An 18,713-nucleotide genomic window follows, 5' to 3' on the forward strand; every position below is an offset into this window, starting at 1 on the left:
GCTTTGCCCCAAAGATCCAACAGAGAACTTGAGATGGATGTGTTGCACTTGTACAAGAGGAGTTTACCTTTATTTGCTGGACACCAGTGTTTGCAATACCTACCAGTTCTAAGGAGCAGAAGAGCTGTGCTACCACAAGAATTTCATTCAGTAAAGCACAGCAGAAAACATCAAAGTCTTCATGAGCCCGTTTAGGCTTATAGCTGTAGATCTCAAACTTCGCAACGCACCATAGCTGGAGAGGATTTGATGAGTCTGTGTGTTCTTAATAAGGATGTCTTACAAACGGGAGCGGTATTTGGGCTGGCTCTAGGGAGAAGGACTGTCCAGGTAAATGTGGAGAGCTGAGCTCTCCTTTTGTGAGTCAGGCTAAAACTCTTTAATGAGCTGAACTTCGTTGCTCTTAAAAGTACGTCGGAGTTTGCTAAGACTCAACTAAATTTTACTAAATATAGCCTGAGATCATAAACAAGTCTAAAACACCATTAAAGATCCAAGGGTAGATGAAGTAAAAAAGCTATTGGTCTCAGGAAAAATGCCAAGAACCAACTTTATTCAATTAGGTAGCCAGATTTGATTTCCCATAGTATTAAAGTTGTTTAATTGCCCGTGAAAATTGCCTGACACAGCATGGGTTAATTCTCCTTCTTGGAACATTTGCAGGAAACCACTTTGCTGCAGTTGTGTTTATTTGCAGCCAGAGTGTCTGTTTGCAAATTAACTGTCTGCTAGAGTGTGAAAAACATTTTTTTAAATGAAACTGAAGGTAAATATCTAAAAATATGTGGTAAGGGAAGTCATGTCTGGCATCCTGAGCAAACAGAAAATGTTAAAGGTTCACGTCCTCCCCTTCAGTGACTTGGAAAACACTTGCATCATCTTTGCTTAGGGTTAAAGATGAGCCTGTCCTGCCTCTGTGAGAGCCAGCACTGCCTTTTGTGAGGTTACTAGCATTAGTTTGGTATTTTCCAGAAGTACTTGTGTTTTCACAAAAGGAGAGGATAAATGATCTAGTGGTTATGATGCTTAGATTTCTTGTTCTGCAGCGTCTTCCTCTTACCAGAGTGCGGGCAGTTGTCTTTTTACTTCAGTTTGCCCCTGCAAATAATTGCCAGATTGCAGGTTGTTCCCCACTGCAGTTCTGGCCAAAGGCACCGTGTACACTTCTGCTTTTGGCATACTTTGGATAAATGTGTTTTTAACTTCAGTAATTTTGACAGAATCAGATTAGAGAGTGACCCAGTGCTTTGGTGAATGAGAAGTGACACACGCCGCTGTCTTGAGCAGTCTTTTGACGGACACAAGAGCAGCCGGCTCTGTGCTGGCTCACCGTGTGTCTCTAGCCAAAGAAACTTCAGCAGCCTCACCACTCTCCTGTGGTTTGGTAACTGAGTTCCTCCTCCAGATATGAGGTTGCTCCTAAACTCTGTCACCCTGCACAGTGATTTATACAATGCACGGCCCTGCAGGAGTGTTCTCCACAGAGGGCATCCTTTTGCACAGCTGTAGAAAATATAGAAGGACTTGAAACCACCCTTGGGTTAGCTCTTCGCCTCCATTCGCTGCCTCACTGACTGCAGTGGAGCTGGGTCTCCTTGCCAAATGTTGCCCAGAAATGTGAATGAGGAGATTTTCCCAGCCATAACAAGGGCGAGAGCACACTGAGCACGTTAAAATCTTGTGATACAAGTAGGCATTCAAATGAAATATCTCTAAACAGCCATAGAAGTGGCTTTCAGTTTTATTGTTTCCTGGAAAATGAAATTATAGCAACAATGGGACAGCTCAGTGCAGGAGGTCCTTAAAGTAGCCAGGAAGTATCCGTTCATGTATTTGCAGTGGGTTATTTATGGACAGACTAGCCTTGGGTGCATACTGCTGCATGGCTTGAAATACTGATCATGGCAGTTCTGCAAGCCCGGGCAAAAATGTTTGTCCTCAAGACAGATACTGGCAGAAAGCACCCTGTGTGCCTGACCAGACAGCTCCCTATACAAGCTGCTGTCCAATGCCTTCGTGTTTCCACACTGAGATGTGCCAGAGTAAACCTTGTTTTTTTTCCTGTTTCCTTTCTGGACTGTGACACTTTCATTTTGCTCACTGGCATTTCCCAGGCTGCAAGCCAAAATATGTTCAGGTAATAAGAAGACATGTGAACAGTATTTGAGACACTGCAGGTTAATTCAGTTCCCTTCTTATGGTATGCCCCTTGCGTAAACCTCTTGGAGTACTTGCAAAATTCAAATCATCCTCCAGATATGGGAAACAAAAGGTGAGATGTGTTAGCAGTGTTGCAAAAAAACACTGGACAAGAAAGGCTTCTTTACCAACTGCGTGCCAAAACCCAACGTCCTGGTGGTAGGGGCTGGGCCCTGGGGAAAGAGCAGCACCACAGCCCTCCATTGTTAGGGGTGACAGTTTGTGTCTTGATAGGGAAAATGAGCAACGAAACATTTATTTGTTACTAAACCTAGTTCTTAAGTGGGGTGAAAACGGTGGCACAATCCTAAGCTTCTTGCAGCCATTGGCATCTTTCCATGGTTTGCTGGATGGTGGATGAGGTCCAGCAAGGTGGCAGCAGTGTGTTTGAGTAACCCTGAAGGAGAATGGCCTCTCAGCAGTTTCTTTTCTTCTTCTCCTTTTGCCGGGTGTAATAACATGCAAATCTTCCCAGCAGGATGAGGGGATCCAAGCTGCCACGCCAGCACATTAATTGCACTCAGCAAATGTCTCCCACGGGGGACGCTGGTTGCTGCACGCTCAAACGTCTTCCCAACAAAAAGTCACCTCTGCAGGAGGAGGTGGTCTCAGGTGAACCTGAGTCTGTCCTGACTCTGTCAGTTGCATTGGAAATTTGGTCTGTGATTTCAATAAAAGGAAGATTTGGCTCCGTTTGCCAAATGGAGCTCTTCAGCTCGGTAAACAAATTGGATTAAGTGCCTGGTGATGTTCTGGAAATGGCTCAAATGCTTGATTGGCTTCTGCGGTTCTGGCCCAGGACACGAAAGCCTGTGCCAGATGGCTCTCTGAAGAAGTGGCTAGGGCTGCCCCAAGTAGGTTAGGTATGGAGGAGACGGTGCTTTTTCTCCTGTGTTTTTTTCTGAGTAAATTATAGGTTTGAATTTAAATGGTCAAGGGCTATCATGAAGAGATGGACCTTAATGGTCAAGGAAAATGAGTAACTGTGATCAGGAAAAATCTCAGATAAGAACTGGGCAGCAAAGAGGGGACACAGAAGACCTTGCAGCTAAACTCCAGATTAGAGAGGTTTAAGATGCCCCTTGGTTTTGGTAGTTAAATCCCTCTTGCACCTTTGAAAACCTTTGAAAGCCTTTGTAACTTTTGCCCACCAAAGAAAAAGGTTGGGGAAGGTGGTACGCTTATCTAACAGGCTTAAGCAAAGGCTGACAGCTTAGAAGTCTTTAGCTAGAAGCACTGTTAGTACAGCTGAAATAGGAAAAATAAGGCCTAACCTTATAGCTGAAGATATAGCTGGGAATTTTTAGAACTGTGTAAACACGTCTCCTTCATTACACAAATCTACATCCACTGCTGTGTAGCACTTGGCATTTATTTTCCTTTTTGCTGGAGATAACTCACTTTAACGAGTACGTGCTCCATATCATGCAGAGAGCATTTAGCAGAGCAAGCAGTCCGTACATGTAAAGACTGTCACAGTGGGTGCTGGCATGAGGTAGTTTGATGAGTAATAAGTTTTTGTTATAAATGTCAAAAGGTACAAATAGTAAATTGAATTCTCTGTAAGAGGACTAGAAAGTGCCCTTAGTCAAGCACAGGCTGACAAACATAATGCTAAAGCCGGGAGAAAGAAATGGACCATGGGCAAGTGGGAAATGTGACAGCCACAGGCATGCCAAGTTATGTAGAAAGATGCTGTCTCAAGGCAAAAACGTTTAATATTTTGCCTCTTTTCAGAAGGTAAATAACCTCTTTGGATTGTTATTCCCATGTGAGCTCCTCTTTGGGAAGCGACAGCAACACAATTCTTGCTTGCTGACTTCTCCAGAAAAGTAAAAAAAAAGCACACCACGTCACTGGCTTCATCCACCTGGTGGTGCCTCTGGCATACATCTGTGGGTAGGAGACAGGAAAACACATCGACCCCAATGTTGGGCATCCTCCATCCTGTCACCTTCCCTGTTAGGTACTCACTTCTTCTGTAAGGGACTCCCCTCCATAACCACAAGGTATCTTCAACCCTGGAGATGTTATTTCGTTATTTTAAAAAAGCAAGAGAGAAGGCCAGCTACCAGGATAAATCCTTACATTTCACACTTCCTTGCATTATTCTGCCTTCTCTGACTCATCTGCCTCATGAGTATCAGTGTGTCGTGTCACGAGCAAATGGATTGCGTTAGTGATGGGATGGAAAAGAGGAATGCTGCTGGCTAATTGCTGCTTCCAAATGTACGCGTGCTGAGGTTCTGTGCAGTTCAGGCCCAAGGCTGTAGGCTGGTTGTTCTGAAATAACCTGGCCTGATAGCACTGCCTCTGCGGCTCGACATGCCAAGTGCAGTCACTGGTAATTAATGGGAAATGAGGCATTTGGTGATTGGAGTGTTTCTATATTTGTCTCAGGTTTTGAGACGAGACAAGGACTGGGGAAAACATGGACATTGATTTTTCCAGCTGTTAGTGTGTTGGTTAACAAAAGCAAACACAGAAGCTGAAGATCTGACTGCAGCACATAAACATTTGCTTGCCAAACACTGTATGCTTCGTGACAGAGCTCTTTTTGAAGGGGATATGTGACATTTGGGTATTGCCCAGTCCGTCCTTAGGCCAGAGGGAATCAGAAGCAGCTCTGCTGATGTCAAGCAGATGCTGGCTAGTGCCAGGCCTCTGAGTCCAGACATTGGGGTTGGGTGGGGGTGGTCTCCATCCTGCAGCACAGCTTCCCAAGCCAGGCAATGTGCAGCTTTTGGTTTCACTGCAGCTCAGAGTAGTGCCAACATTAGTGTAATGGCAGCTATTAAGGGTCACATGCTGAATGTGTGCCCTGCACAGCTCTGAAGTCACGGCTCTGTTAGAACTATTTAAACATACTCCAGAGCTGTCTTTCAAAGTTTTGTGCATGCAGGCTAGCTACAACTGTTTTTTCCTCCATTGTCGATGTAATCTCTGGGAGACAAGCTCTCAGCCTGACCATATGCTTTTGTTTCTGTTTGCCAGGCTGTGAAGAGTTACTGAATGATGTCCTGTCTCCTGACAACTCTGGGCCTCAGCACTATGAGCCGCAGTACGATGACTACTATTACCAGGTAGGAGAAGCATCAGTTCTTCCTCATCTTACTGTGCTGAGAATGTCTCTGGAGTGATGTGTGGTTGGGTTGTTATAAATGCTGTTGTTTCACTTGGCCTGTTGACTCTTCCTTCCTAGATTCATGACTGTTAGCAAGCCTTCCGTACTGGTTTAAGCTGTATTTAACACAGGCTGTATGTCAGCTGATGAGAGAGAATTTAGGCCTTGGTTAGCACTGCTCTTACAAGCCTTGGTAATCTCTTTTCTGTGAAGCCATCACATAAAAGCTTGCTGGCACCACATAAGTGGAAAAGAGTGATTGGGATCTAATTAAATCAGTCAAACTTCGTAGGTGAACAAGTCCTCAGAGACCTTCTGCAGATAATAAATAGGGATTGAGCAGCAGTTGGGAAGCAGAAACAAAAATACCTTGATAATATTTTGGCTGGTGGGTATGATATATCCATATTCAATTTTTCAAACTATTAAAGGAGTCCTTGTCCATAATTTGTCAGTGTCTGCAACAACAGGCAGGACAGTGTTATGCTTCATTTAAGCATCTCTTTGTCTCTCCTTCATTTTACTTTGTTTTTAGTCATCTCCACCCATGTGCATTTTACGATTAAAGGCGCAGTTGGCTTTGTGCACTCAGATGTCAGTGGTGTTAGGAGACTTGCAAGTCATTGTGCAATTTGGATGTAAAGTATTGTAGCTTCCCAGGTGACAAAGTGTGAAAACAATCCTCATACAGCGAGGATAGGCGAGTGATAAGCATGCAGGGAAATGCTGCTGGGTTCCTCTGAGAGCACCTGTAGGGGAAAAAAGATCTGTGAGTGCGTGGATGAGGTGGTTAGTCAGGAAAGAGCTGGTGAAAAGCCCTGGGCTGAGTATGCCCAAAAGGAAGGCAGAACAGGGAAGGTGCTGTTAGCAATTTATGGCCTCTGCACCAGAGGCTTCTAGCAGAAGGTGGCTTCAGATGCCCTCGTGTGAACTGGTACCAACAAGGGGGCAATGAGAGCAATTGTGGCTTGGAGAGGCTGGGAGCTGAGCCTGGGAGCTCTGACAACTCCAGCTGCACCTTTCGATCACAAAGAAGAGTTTTGCGGTGATTAGAGAGTGGACTCGTGGTGGGGAGATGCCTGGGAAGAACAAAGACCTGGTGTGATGGAAATCTTAGTGAGTCAGTGTGGCAGAGATCTGTAATGGAGGCCAAGTGAGGAGCCTGAGCCCAGGGTGTACCCTGCTGGATCTGGGTTCAAGGTGTGGTAACCACCGGGCTGCAGGCAGTGCTGTAGTTGGGTGTCTGTGGCCGAGTCCTGAGGTGACAGCTTCCTCCCAGCAGGCCTGCCTGCAGGAGGGTTGAACCTGTAATTAGCTGAAGAGTTGAGCTATGGCTTCTTTGTAATGCTGGGCCACGTTTGGGGTGCGAGCTACAGGACAAGGACTGGCAAAGGGTTTTATTGAGGGATGGAGCTGGAGCTGCTCAGAGGCAGGGAGCCCTTCCTTCCACTGCATGTGTAGGGAAAGCACCCATCACTCGGCCCCACCAGGATCCTGCTTTAACATTTTCTTTGCACTCCTCGTGAATACCTAGGACCAGCACTTCAACTTAGTTGCAGAAGCACGTGGTGAGAGGTGTGAGTGCCACGGAGCCCGTCCCCATTGCTTTGTGGTGATACACAGAACGGTTCTCACTGTGCAGAAGGTACACAAACATTTCTTTCAGCTCAAGGTGGATGATGTCCGTCACAAGATAGGAGGAGCCTTCTAAGGCTGCAAACAAAAGGGCAGAATTTGGACACCAACTTTTTGAATAGGGAAGAGTTGGCTGGGCTTGTTGGCTCTTTCTGTGTGATGGAGTGGCAGGCTGCTTTCGGGACCCGGGCAGCGGAGGGCTGACAGCGCTAACACTCCGCTCCTTTACAAACGAAATTGTTTTGTAGCTGGTGACATAGATGCCCGCAATGCTGTTGCTTGGTAACCTGAATAGACATCATAAACCAACCTCTCTGTTTTGCAAGAGATGATAAAGACAGAAAGCAGGCTCTCTGCAAACACTTGGTGTCTTCTGTGCAGATGTCGCTGGCTCCGTCTGACTCTAAAGGCAGCTGGTGTGGCTCTTGGGTCTTTATTCCTTTGGGGCCAGGTTTCAGATCTGCTGTAAACCAAAGATAGGCTGCACAGAAGGTGCTGGAAAGTGAATTGTGAGGGGAATGCAAAGTGTGCCAGTCCTGCCACCCAGTAGCCAGAAGAGCCCTGCTGGTCCTGAGAGCAGCCAGCTGGTGGGTTCCCATTCTAACTTTGTGCCCTTGGGAAAGGAAAGGGGCACCGAGCGACCCTGCCTGTTCAGAAAGAGTTCATATGACAGTGCTGGGGTGGAAACTACTGGTTGCTCCAGGGTAGGCTTCTGGTGCCCCCAGTCACCCTGTATGGGCCGTGCAGTGGGTGGCACCGGTGCAGTCCAGCAGCTGTTTGCCCACGTTTACCGGACCAGTGCAGTATTTGATGGCTTCAGAGCACAACCAGGCCTGCTCCCTGCCTGGTGGGGAGAGGACAGGAAACTGTACGTTTTGGTAAACCCCACACATAAGCTATTGCTCCCCCGTGAAGCTCTGCTTTCCTCAGAGGCAGTCTCGTCCAATTTAGTTTCCAGGTTGGTCGTTCAGGCGCAGTTCAGAAACTCTTCACTAGATGTCAGTTAAAGACTGGGAAAACTCTGAGAACCGGCTCTGTGCCTGCTTTAAGGATCCTCTCCTATGAGGAAGAAAGTTGCAATTTTCATTCCGGTGAAATAGGGGAGAACTTCAGAGGCCTGGGTGGATTTGAGGTTATCGCTGCTGCTGAGGTTTGCGCTCCGCTCCCAAGGAAGCACGTACTGAACACGTGGAAGTTCACTTTGCACTTCCCAGACCTTACTGAGTGTGAATTCCTGGTGATGTAGTCAGGCTTATGTACAGCTCCCAGTGGCACAACTAGCAGTTGCCTGTCAATCTGATTTTCATCCCTTTGCATGTCTGTCTAACTCTCAGGTGCTTGTGATTTGGGGGAGAAAAATGGAAAAGGAGACTTGTCCTTGTCTTATGTTATTTCCCCTTTCCCCTGCTTTCGCTTTGGCTTCCTCTCCCATGTGCCTATTCCCTGTATCGGAGCTTTTCGAAGCCCAAAATGAAGCAAAAGCCTGGAGGGGTGAAGGTAATGCCAAGAAGGAGGACGAGGTAAAGGCAGGAGCTGCCTTTTAGCACCTCACTGAGAGTGAGGTGCTGAACTGATCAAGCTGTTTGTGTGTTTTGAGACAAATGGGGAAGAAGAAACTGCCAAAACTCAAGCCTTTAATTGCAACCAACTAGATGCAATTAATTTAAATTTATAGGTAAGATCCCCAGCTACCAGGAGGTTGGGACATTTCATTTAATATTTTCTAAATGGTCTGCTTTTACTTTCTTCACAGAAAGCAAGAACAAAAACTGATAATCTTTTAATGTCTACAGCCAGAAGGGAGGGAAAAAAAAAACAACTATGCAATTTAAAATGCAAAGACCATTCCATGGAAGTTTTCTAATGGTCTGTAATGAGAGACTGTCAGTGTGCTGTGTCAGGCAAGCAGATAACTCATCCTTTGAGCTCAGGTCTGTTAAGGCATGATGCACGGAAAGCAAAGGGCAGCACTTAATTACTACAGGACCATCGGATCAGTCAGAAATGTCTCACTGACTTCTCACAGACTGAATCAGGCTGCAAAAATGTTAGTGCACACAGAGAGAGTTGGTCCAAAGAAACTTGGGATGGGGTGGCAGTTAGGAAACCCGTGTCAGACCCGAAACAAAATGTTCGGGTCCCTGCTCGTCCTCCCCCACCCAGCCTTGTGCCAATACCTCGAAGTTCTGGCGCTACGCAGGAGAAGCTTTTGAAACTGCTGCTCAAAGTGCTCTGTGGTGTTAAGAATGGGGTTATAAATACTGCGGGGGAAGCAGGTCTATTCCACAACAGCACAAGTTAGCAGCTGTAGGGCCTCTCCACTCCCAGACCTGTGAACAAACCTGCACCCCTGGGTATGCATTCAGGGTCTGTGGATTTGGTGTTTCAGTCTGTAACGTGCTCTCTTTGAGGCAGTATAAGTGGTTGGTATAATTTCTGTCTCTTTAGAGAGAATGGAAATGTTCTAAATAAGACAGAAGCTGACTTACCTACCCCGAATTCCCTTCCCAGTGCTGGCTGCTGTGCCCTCCTCAAGTGTAGTTTTGGCTGCGGTTTGAAGGGAGCCACAAGTCTCCCTAGCCCACTGGGCAGGATTTGCTCTGCAGCAAGTTCCTGGTAGTGCTGCAGAGCCCTGGCTAGCCTTGAGGAGATGCCAACCAACAAAGTCCACAGCTGAAGTACCTGTGTGGAAACCCAGACCCAGATTCAGCCAGCTCAGACAAAGCAAAGTGCCCGTGCCCAGCGTTTGTGAACGGCTGGCTCAGGGCCCTGCTGGGCACCCAGCCAGCTGCGAGCACTGGCCACAGGACCGAAGGGGAATGAGGCTGGCTGCATCCGCACCTCCCTGGCCGAGACTTGCCCAGCAGGTCAGAGAAGCAGTTGCCTGGTTCCAGGTGTCTTAAGTTTGGGGAAAAGGGAATCTGCACCAGGATCTGGAGTTTTCAGCACTTCAGCTGGCATATTCTGGCTGTTCAGATTTGAATGGACCCTGAATCTAGGTCACCTGGGTGGGTGACAGGAGAGGAGATTGAATGAAGGATCTTAGAGCCTCTCACCAGGTAGCAGGGTACCTGAGTAGCTGCTTGTGAAGAGACAGGCTATGCATTTTTATGTAAGAGAAATTGCCTCTTCATCTGAAATCAATGTCCAAGTGCTGTACGTGCAAACCCAGTAGAAGAGCCTATTGTAAGCTCCAATAATAGCAGGCTGCCTGTTTTAAACAAGGCTGTTTGTTTCTTGTTCGTTGGTGCAGTATTGAGTAGTTGCAGTTTTCCCTTTTTTTTTTTTTTTTTTTCCTTTTTTTTTCTTGCTGCTGTCATCTGTAAATAAGAGGGAGTCTGCTGCTTAACAAGGTGCAGGATGATTGCTGTGTGTCAAAGAATGAGCTGCCTTTTCAGTCCTGTGTGTGTTCACCCGCCTGCCAAGTGATTAATTACACTGTATGAACAGCAGAAAAATTGTTGAAACATGACAAATAAATTGTGTTTGCCTCTGGGATGGAGCTGGAACTACTAGCTGATCTGCTGCTTTGAAATTATTTTCAGCAGCAATTAGGTGTCCCCCACTGGCTTCCGAAAAAAAGTTTTTTTTTCCCACCAGTTGCTCAAGGAGATCTGCTAACACCTATGGCAGGACAGAGGGACTTATCTGCACTGGAAAAGCCAGAGATCCAAATGTGTTTTTCATGAGGCTGAGGAAGGGAATAGCAGTCTGAGACACTGTGGGACTAAGGAAAGGTGACTGGCCATTTGCATAGGTCACTGGGTCAGCATGGAATTGCGCTTATGATCTCCATGCTGTCTGTTATGTTTATTGCAAAGCAGGACCCAGGAAAGTGTTGAGTATTTTATTGAACTCAAACTTGCAGTTCTGTTCTTGCTGTTCGCATCTTAAGCAAAACTCTTTTTTTTGTTTTGTTTTGCCTATTGAGGGCATCTCTTTCACCAGGCATGTTGGCAGCCACAGCAATGTTAGTTTGCTGGTGAGCAAACCGCTCTGGGTCACTTCAGAAGAGAGGAGTAAGCAAAGACTTCAAATCTTACCCGAGCCCAAGAAAAATCTGCTTGATCACTTCTAGCTTCCCAGAAGCATGGTCTGCCCACTTTAGGGCAGTGTCCACCATGAAAATGAGTAAAGGCACAGTGCTAACCTGACACCACAGATTAAAACAGATCTTTGCTTCAGAGAGCACCACACACCCTCCAAAGCTTGATTGTTGATTTTTTTGTCCTTGGTGCAGACTTGGTGTGGCTGAGCCCCCAAGAAAACTCCCCACATGGATCGCACTGGATTCGTGTACCCATGCTGTATTCAGCTCACTTCTCTTCTTCTGGAGGCTGAAGCAAAGTTTGGGCAAAGGACCCCAAATCTCCCACCTTAACAGAAACAACAGCTTAGATGTTAAGTTGGAAATATCTTTCCAACTGATACCAAAGAGAAAAACACAGCCTAGGCAGTCAGGAGAAGTAGTATTAAACACAGCAAATTGAAGCTTTGTGGTTTTTTTTCTGTTTCTTATCAGCCTGCAGTTTTCTCCACCACCCCCACACTGTCATTCTTGGCTCCCATTGTGTGTTTGGCATTGTCGCTGCTCGGTGTCTGCCTCGCGTGTGAAGCCTTCCCTCCCTGCGCTTGGGACTCTTGGGGTGTTTGTGCTACGCAGCAATCAGCACAGCGTATGTTTGCAAATTGCTTCCCTTTCCAAGCTGCTGGTGGGCTCTTCTGTCCTGCTGTCACCGTGGGACCCACGCTGTGATTATGAACAAGTCATTCTTAACATCTTTCCTCAAGCTGGGGGGGAGGCTGCATCTTCACTGCTGCAGCAGTCAGAACGCGGGACGTGCATGTCCCCAGTGCTTCAGCTGGGGGATGTTCTGGCTCGAGTGTCTCCCTTGGGCACGCTAAAGGAAGCAGAAGGTTCCCTTGTTTCTAATCTAGAAGTCTGGCTTCTATTTGATGCTCCTAAATCTGCCAGATTCTCCTTCCCCTCCACTTTTATTGTGTCCCATGGGAAATGTGTCTAGTCGACATCTCAGGGGATGCCTTCTGTGGGACCCAGCCTAGGGATTGATCCAGCCCCTACTGAAATCAGGAGAAAGACTTCTCAAGGCCTGGGCTTCTTCTAGGCTAACACTGTGGGTTTGCTCCTGAGGAGGCTGTTGCCTGGATCCCTTGCTGGAGGACGCTTCTAAGCTCAGCTCTGTCCAAAATCTTCATACAGCACAGCCGTGCAGTCACAGAGAAACAAGCCCATGTTCCTAGGTAGGACAAGATAGGATTATACATAGGCAATGCAATATCTTCACTGCTGAGAAGTTTATTGTAACCTCTAAGGGCAACACTCAGCAATTCATTTTTTTCCTATTTTTTTCCAAGCATCGGAAAGCAACATTAACTACAACTGCCAAGAAACCTCCAGTGAACAATTACCAAGAGCAATGAAAAGCGCAGCGTGCACCCATTTGGGACTAATTTACATGGAAATTGCCTGCTTTCACCTGGCAATATTCTGATTTATATTTTTTATGTTTGTGCATACATGCAAAGTGTCCTTGGTACAGAGCACCTGCATAAAATAATCTACTTCTCTGGCTGCTCAAGCGGACTACAAAAGGCTGCCCTGAAGAGCTGCTGCACAGAGAATGAGCAGCGTTGCACTCAGGGCAAGGCAGGCATCTTCCAACAAAATAAATGCTGACTCCTCCAAAAGCAGCCATAGAAAAGATTGTTTGAGGAGTATTTTCTTTTTCAAAGCCAGCTTGAATTTTGTGATTTGGTGGAACATCACACACTGATGTCTTCAGAGGGTAAATTACTTTTCCCTGGACTTGTTTCTGCTTGGTTGTTGTATAAAAAGCACACCAAATAATACAAGAAAAAGTGAAATACTCTGGCCCAGTCCAAAAATATTTTGTCCCTTTCTCAAAATGTGCTTTGGATTTTCTTTTCAAAAAAATATGAGGTTTTGACCTTCTCTTCCTGAGCTGGGACAAGAAAATATTTTGAAATCTAGGAGCTCCTAGGGAGAGAGAAGTGTTTTCCCACCTCATTCTTGCCCTACCACCCCAGCAGATGGGTTTTGCTCCCTCCAGATGCAATCCTGCTGTCTCTGGGGCCAGCAGGGGTCTGCCTGGCTCTGGGGAGGGACATCAGAGATGCTGCTGGAGTTCCTGTCACCATCGTGATGCTGTATCTCGGCGCAGTGCTGCTTGGTCAGCTCACCACTGTCTTTTGGGGGGCTGGAAAGCTGGGCTGAGTTTGCTTATATCAGTGTTTTGTCCAAATTCTGCCAGTTACCTGCTTTGAATTGTAACCACCTGCTGCTGCAGGTGAACTGCTACTCTCCTGTAGTAGAAACGTAAATCAGCAAGGGAGCAGAAATTGTTCGCACGTGGCATTGTCCCAGTCGACCCGTGCCACCTCTCAGGGCTGCACTTGCTGGGGGGCTTCAGACAGGCGGAGCTGTGGCCGCTCAGTGCGGCCGTTCTGCTGCTGCTCAGACACAGGTGAAGCTACAGCCGGTGTTCTTCCAGGCCTCTGAGGAAGAGTTACCTCATGCATCCGTATTTCTTGGTATCTTTGCCTCTTCTTTGAGTATTTTGCTGTTTTGGGGCCCAGGTAGGGTTTTGTGCAACCTTCAGAAGCTTTACCATTTGAAAGCCCGTCACGTTTCTCTTTGACAGAACCTCTATTTAACAGGCATTTTCTCCCGTGCCTTTTTTTTCTTTCTGAGGTGTTATCTTCAAGCTTTTCATCTGCTGATTTTCTGACTGAGCACAGTTTTGGGGGTGGTTTTCTGGAATTGTCAGTTGCCATGGCAAAATGTTCCTCCCATCTTGTTTCTCCGTGGATAAACGAAGTTGGGCAGCGGATCAGGCTTTGGGTAGAGGCTGTGAAATTATGGAAAGCTAAAACTTGCTGCCTTTTTGTCGAGGAAGTTGCGTCCCTATTGATTTAATCCTTCAGGTAAGTGTGACTTTGTGGTTTAGCCCTTTTTACCTGTTGTTTGTTGTAATGCAAATCTATCCACTTCAGCTTGTGTGTTTTGACTATGGCATTATCAACAATATAAGCAGAAGAATTATGACAGCACTCACTTTGTCCTGTTCTCTTGTCATAGAAATACAGCTGCTCAGTCAGAGGGTGGTGAAGCAGTCCTGACTCTGATATATTTCTTTTGGAAATACCAAAGTATCTGTAATAAAAGTAGTCAAGTAAGAGGCAGTGCATATAGGATTCTGTGGGTTTCTTGCCACTTGTGTGATGGGATGAAATTATCTTTGCCCTCCAGATCATAAACTTGAAACTAGCTCTTTCTTTTTTTCTTTGTATTTATTTCCTCCTCTGCCTCACCTCTTTTCTCTTTGCTGTTCAGGCAGAATTGTGCCGTGTTTATAGAAGATAAGGGAACACAGAGAGTTCTTTGAATATATTCAGTGAGAAGGCTGTGAAACTGAAATATAAAACCTCTTTGGAGTAAAAAGTATGGGCTTAAGTATTTTCTGTTGTGGTGGTTTTGTTTTTAACTGGGAGAAAGGTCAGTAAGGTCTGTGTAGGCCTGTAAGAGCTGGTTGGTAAAGCCATGTTCCAGATTTTTCTGAAACTGTGGGGAGAAAGTCTGCCACAGAGAGGTGGTCGGGCTAAACAAAGCCACTGAAACCCCTCCTTGCACAAGCAAACTAAAAGCATTACCCTGCATCCTTTTTGCTCTTCAGTCTCTCTGATCAGACTGAGAGCAATGTATTTTGTTGGAGGAACCTTCTCTTGTTTGACAAAAAAATGTGCTTTGTATATTGCCAGGGTTTTCCCACCTACATTAAAAAAAACAATCCTCCTTAGGAGGATCTTATAGGAATTTCTGTCACACAGCTGCTGCTAGACTGCCTGCAGTTATTTAGGGCTCAAATGCTTGATTTCAGTAGTTTCAGGAAGGGCCACCAGAATTACCCATTACAGTAATAAAATTGCCCACTGCTTTTCCTTTCCCGCTTTCTACTCTCATTTCACCCCCAGCCCTTGAAATGTCCCAAAATCCCCCCCAAAGCTGTGTAGGCTCCAGCCTTCCCAGTTCGGTGCCTCCCACCTGCAGGTTTATTGAGCAGTTCGTCAGTTCCATTTACCCTTAACATTACACCATTGTACTCAGCTGGGCTCACAGAGCTAAAAATTGGATCTTGATTATCTTGTCTATTTTTAGAAGCCAGAGAAGGATCAAAATGCACTATTTTACATGCTACAGTGGAGCATTTATGCGATTGGGTAGAGGCACGCTTCCCCAGCACCGCCACACATCAGGGCCGTGATAAGCAATTTGTAACCCAACAGGAAGGGAAAGTAGGCCAGCCTACAAGAGAGTATCTAGGAACTGCTCCTGCGGGATTTGTGCTACGCTGCCTCCAGCAGCTGAAATAACAGCATGAAATTGCGATTAAAAATTAAAGAGATGTGGGCTATTTGACCTTCTTTTAATCAGGGACGCAGAGGCCATGGCTGGAGTAAGGATGTCAAAGAAACACAGCTTCTGTCCAGAAGTTTCATGCCAAGAAGAGGCTGCTGAAACTCAGCAGGAACTGGGTGGAACGGAGCTGATTTATTTCTGGTCACCGCAGTCCCCGAGGGATTTCCAGGCTGCACGAGGTGCTGGTGCCCTCAGGACCTTGCCAGGCAGCTTTTAGAAGGGGAGCGCAGCAGGGCTTGCTTCGAGAGTTACAGTCTGAATGGATGAGAAATAGGAAAGACATCATTGACTGTTACATCTTCTAAGTTTACAGAAATCCAGGCAAGATCAATTAGGCCCCTGAGAGGTGTTGCTAATTAGGAGTTTTGCTCTTTGGCACACCTTTTTACCCAGGCTGTTCCTGTAATTACCCAGCTGGCTTGGGTATCAGCTGGAGCATAGGCCGTCAGATAGGCAGCTTGTTTGGGTGGATGTGTACGCTGGATCTGGGCTTGTTTTGGTACATGGCATTGTGATAAGCTGCTAGCAAGGTTAAGTTGGAATAATAATGTAGCCATGGCAATGTTGATACAGAGTGGATGCAAATGCTGATGAGTGTTTTGGGCTGACAGTGTGAATCTGGCAGCCTGCTCTCAAATTAACATGACTGGGAAGGCATGAAGTAGATACAGTGCGGTTTAAAAAGAAAAGAAAAAAAAAACATATTGAAAAGGGTGATTCCGTGGAGCTTTTCCCAGTCTGTGCAAATAGGAGTATGATAACAAACAATTCGACTTCCAAAATTTTGATTTGTTCTTGGCTGTAACAGGATATCTAACCCATGACAGGGTTTCTGCTGAAGTAAATGTGGAATTTTTTATTTTATTTACAATTTCCAAGTGAGAGGATGCAGAAAAAGTAGTAAGTAAATAATTTAATCCTACCCCCTGAAAGCCTGTTCTGCATCTTTCACTGCATGTAGGCTCACAAAACAAAACTACCCTTAGGTAGTTTCAGCCCAGTTACATGAATGCGACATAGTTCTGTTGTAGAGCTGTGTCCAAACATTTTTATAGAATAAGGCAATAATACATACGTAAACTTTCTTGCCCATGGTAGAAGTGTATTTATCACACTACATACAAAACCTAACTCCATTTAAATGGGCAGAACTTTTTAACAGATACAAAGTGAATATGCTGACACCTTCTCCCAGCTGCAGCGAGTACGTGTTGGGCTTGCTAGAGCCTCAAGTGTTCTTCTATATCCTCCGCAAGAAGTTTCCTATATCAGGAACTGTTCCATGTTTCTTACTGGCATGTGTGTGTTCAAAGAATTGTTGCTGTTTGCTGCTCCCATCAGTTTTTAATTACTGTGTCCTTGAATGTTAACATCACTGAGGAAGATTGGTCTGGTTAACTGGGGCATGTGTCTTTCATCGTGAGATGGGCCATATGGTTACGATGCCCTAAGGCATGGTCGTGGAAGATGGGAACCTGTCCAGAAAAAGGGGGGTGTTGGGAGCCATTAAGAACTGTTGGTCATATTCTTAGATGGTGAAAATCAACCTAAGAGTAAGAAAGAAATGAGGATATGTTCCTGGTGGGTTTTCTTTTCCCATTCTGTAAGCTCTTAAGATTGTTAGAGTAGGAACTTTTTCTGTATAGTGCCTCCTTATAACTCCTACAGCTTCATCTCCTCCAGGGTCTTTTGTTTTTTAAATTTCAGAATTAAAATTGCTTTTCATATTTAGATCTCTGAAAGGGGGTTCTGCCATAAAACTCTTTTAGACTGTTTTGTCTCTTAGGATCTTTGCCCCACTGGCTTCTTGTTGAACTCCTCAGAATATTTCATAGGCCAGTTACATCCTTTTTTTTTTTTTTCTCAAGGCCTATCTGATGGTATTTGGCCTGCAGGCTCAAAATGATTACAATGTGCTCAACCGAAATTTTCCTCAGTGCATTGTACAGGAGAGCTCACATCACGAGTGAGTGAAGAACTAACGTCCTACTTTCCCTTCGCCCGTTCATAGTGCAGAAAAGTGCCTAAGCACAGTACGGGCAAACCCCAGCTCTGCATGCTGAGGAGATTGGTGTGCAAAAACAGCTTATTTAACGGGTATTTACAGGAGTACAGGAAAGAAAGAAGGAAAAGAGAGGAGGAAGTGAATTCTTACAAATCAGAGGAAAGTAAATCTAAGGCCAACAAAAAGATATAATAGAAAAGGTTCCTGAAAAGAAGGAGATTAAAGGTTAGTGAATAAAAGGAAAACCAACTGGGAGAAGTCTGGGCTGTAATTAGGATGGTTTCTCTTGCTCACCTGCTGCTTATGGAAAATTGATGTTTTGCAAATGTTTAACTTTGTCCAGTACCAGTTAACCCAAAGGATCCCACGCACCATCCAACCTCTAGGCCAAATAAGTCTTTATTGTGGTTAAACTTCCATTGCCGAACTTGGAAGAGGAATTTCAGAGTTTGGTATGACAAATATGAAGCCAGTGGCTAAAGTGAAAAATAAGTGTTCCTTTGTTTTTGTTTGTTTGAGTCTGTTCATGATAGCAAAACAGAAACCAAGATGATCAGCTTATAAGCAGCAACCCAGAAACTTCTGTTTTCTTGTCTCTAGACCATGTCCATCAGAGCTCTGGAACCATGTATTTTCTACCTGCATGCTGTGACTTTGCTTTTGCTTTTTTACCTCTGGGGGCAAATAGCATGTCCTGAAGAAAAGCCCCTGAGAACCTTGTTGGTGCTCTCCTTTCCTTTCTAGCAGGACTCTTGCTATACACATACATACTGCAAAAACGTGGGGCTCTGGACTAGTAATCGATGTCACCTACATCAGTATGGGATTTGGGCTTTAAGAGTCTGTGAAAATTTTATCTTAAACCAACACTGTTTGGAATTCTGGGCTTTTTTTTTTTTTTTTTTTTTTTTTTTTTTTTTTAATGAACTCACACAGATGCTTCCAAGGAAAGATTTATAAGTTGATTTTAACCCTGTGGAAGAGTGAGGAAGGAGACGTAAATAATGAATGAAGTCAGTATTTCACTGCATCTCTGAGATCTGACATGAGTAATGCATGGTATTTTGTGAGACTAGTAGATAAACGTTGCCTTTCATAAATATTTGTTTACCTCTGAACTCTTGAGCACAAAGATGAACAACCATTCCTTTATGAATCACTCTTTATGGGATTTATCTAGCTTTAGGAGCTGCCACAAGTTTCTCATCTGTGAAGCTGTCAGTAAGTGAAAGAGTAAATTGCTGGCTTTGTACTTGCACAGTATTTCGAAACTTGACATAAAACCTTTCTGT

At 45.3% G+C, this 18,713-nt stretch overlaps 1 protein-coding gene across 3 annotated transcripts in view; it reads left to right on the forward strand.

Annotated features, from left to right (window-relative positions):
• RAB11FIP4 (RAB11 family interacting protein 4) overlaps window positions 1–18,713 on the forward strand; it is a 125,668-nt gene that overhangs the window by 43,740 nt on the left and 63,215 nt on the right. For 2 of the 3 annotated variants that reach the window (XM_027471624.3, XM_027471623.3), the window contains exon 3: window positions 5,194–5,282. In XM_027471624.3, coding sequence (XP_027327425.1) covers window positions 5,194–5,282 — 89 coding nt within the window. Of the gene's footprint in view, window positions 1–5,193; window positions 5,283–13,903; window positions 13,925–18,713 lie in introns of those variants that run through there. The other variant, XM_021267314.4, reaches the window with a different exon arrangement.

Source organism: Anas platyrhynchos, chromosome 19 (genome assembly GCF_047663525.1).
Source record: "Anas platyrhynchos isolate ZD024472 breed Pekin duck chromosome 19, IASCAAS_PekinDuck_T2T, whole genome shotgun sequence".
NCBI classification, from domain to species: Eukaryota; Metazoa; Chordata; class Aves; order Anseriformes; family Anatidae; genus Anas; species Anas platyrhynchos.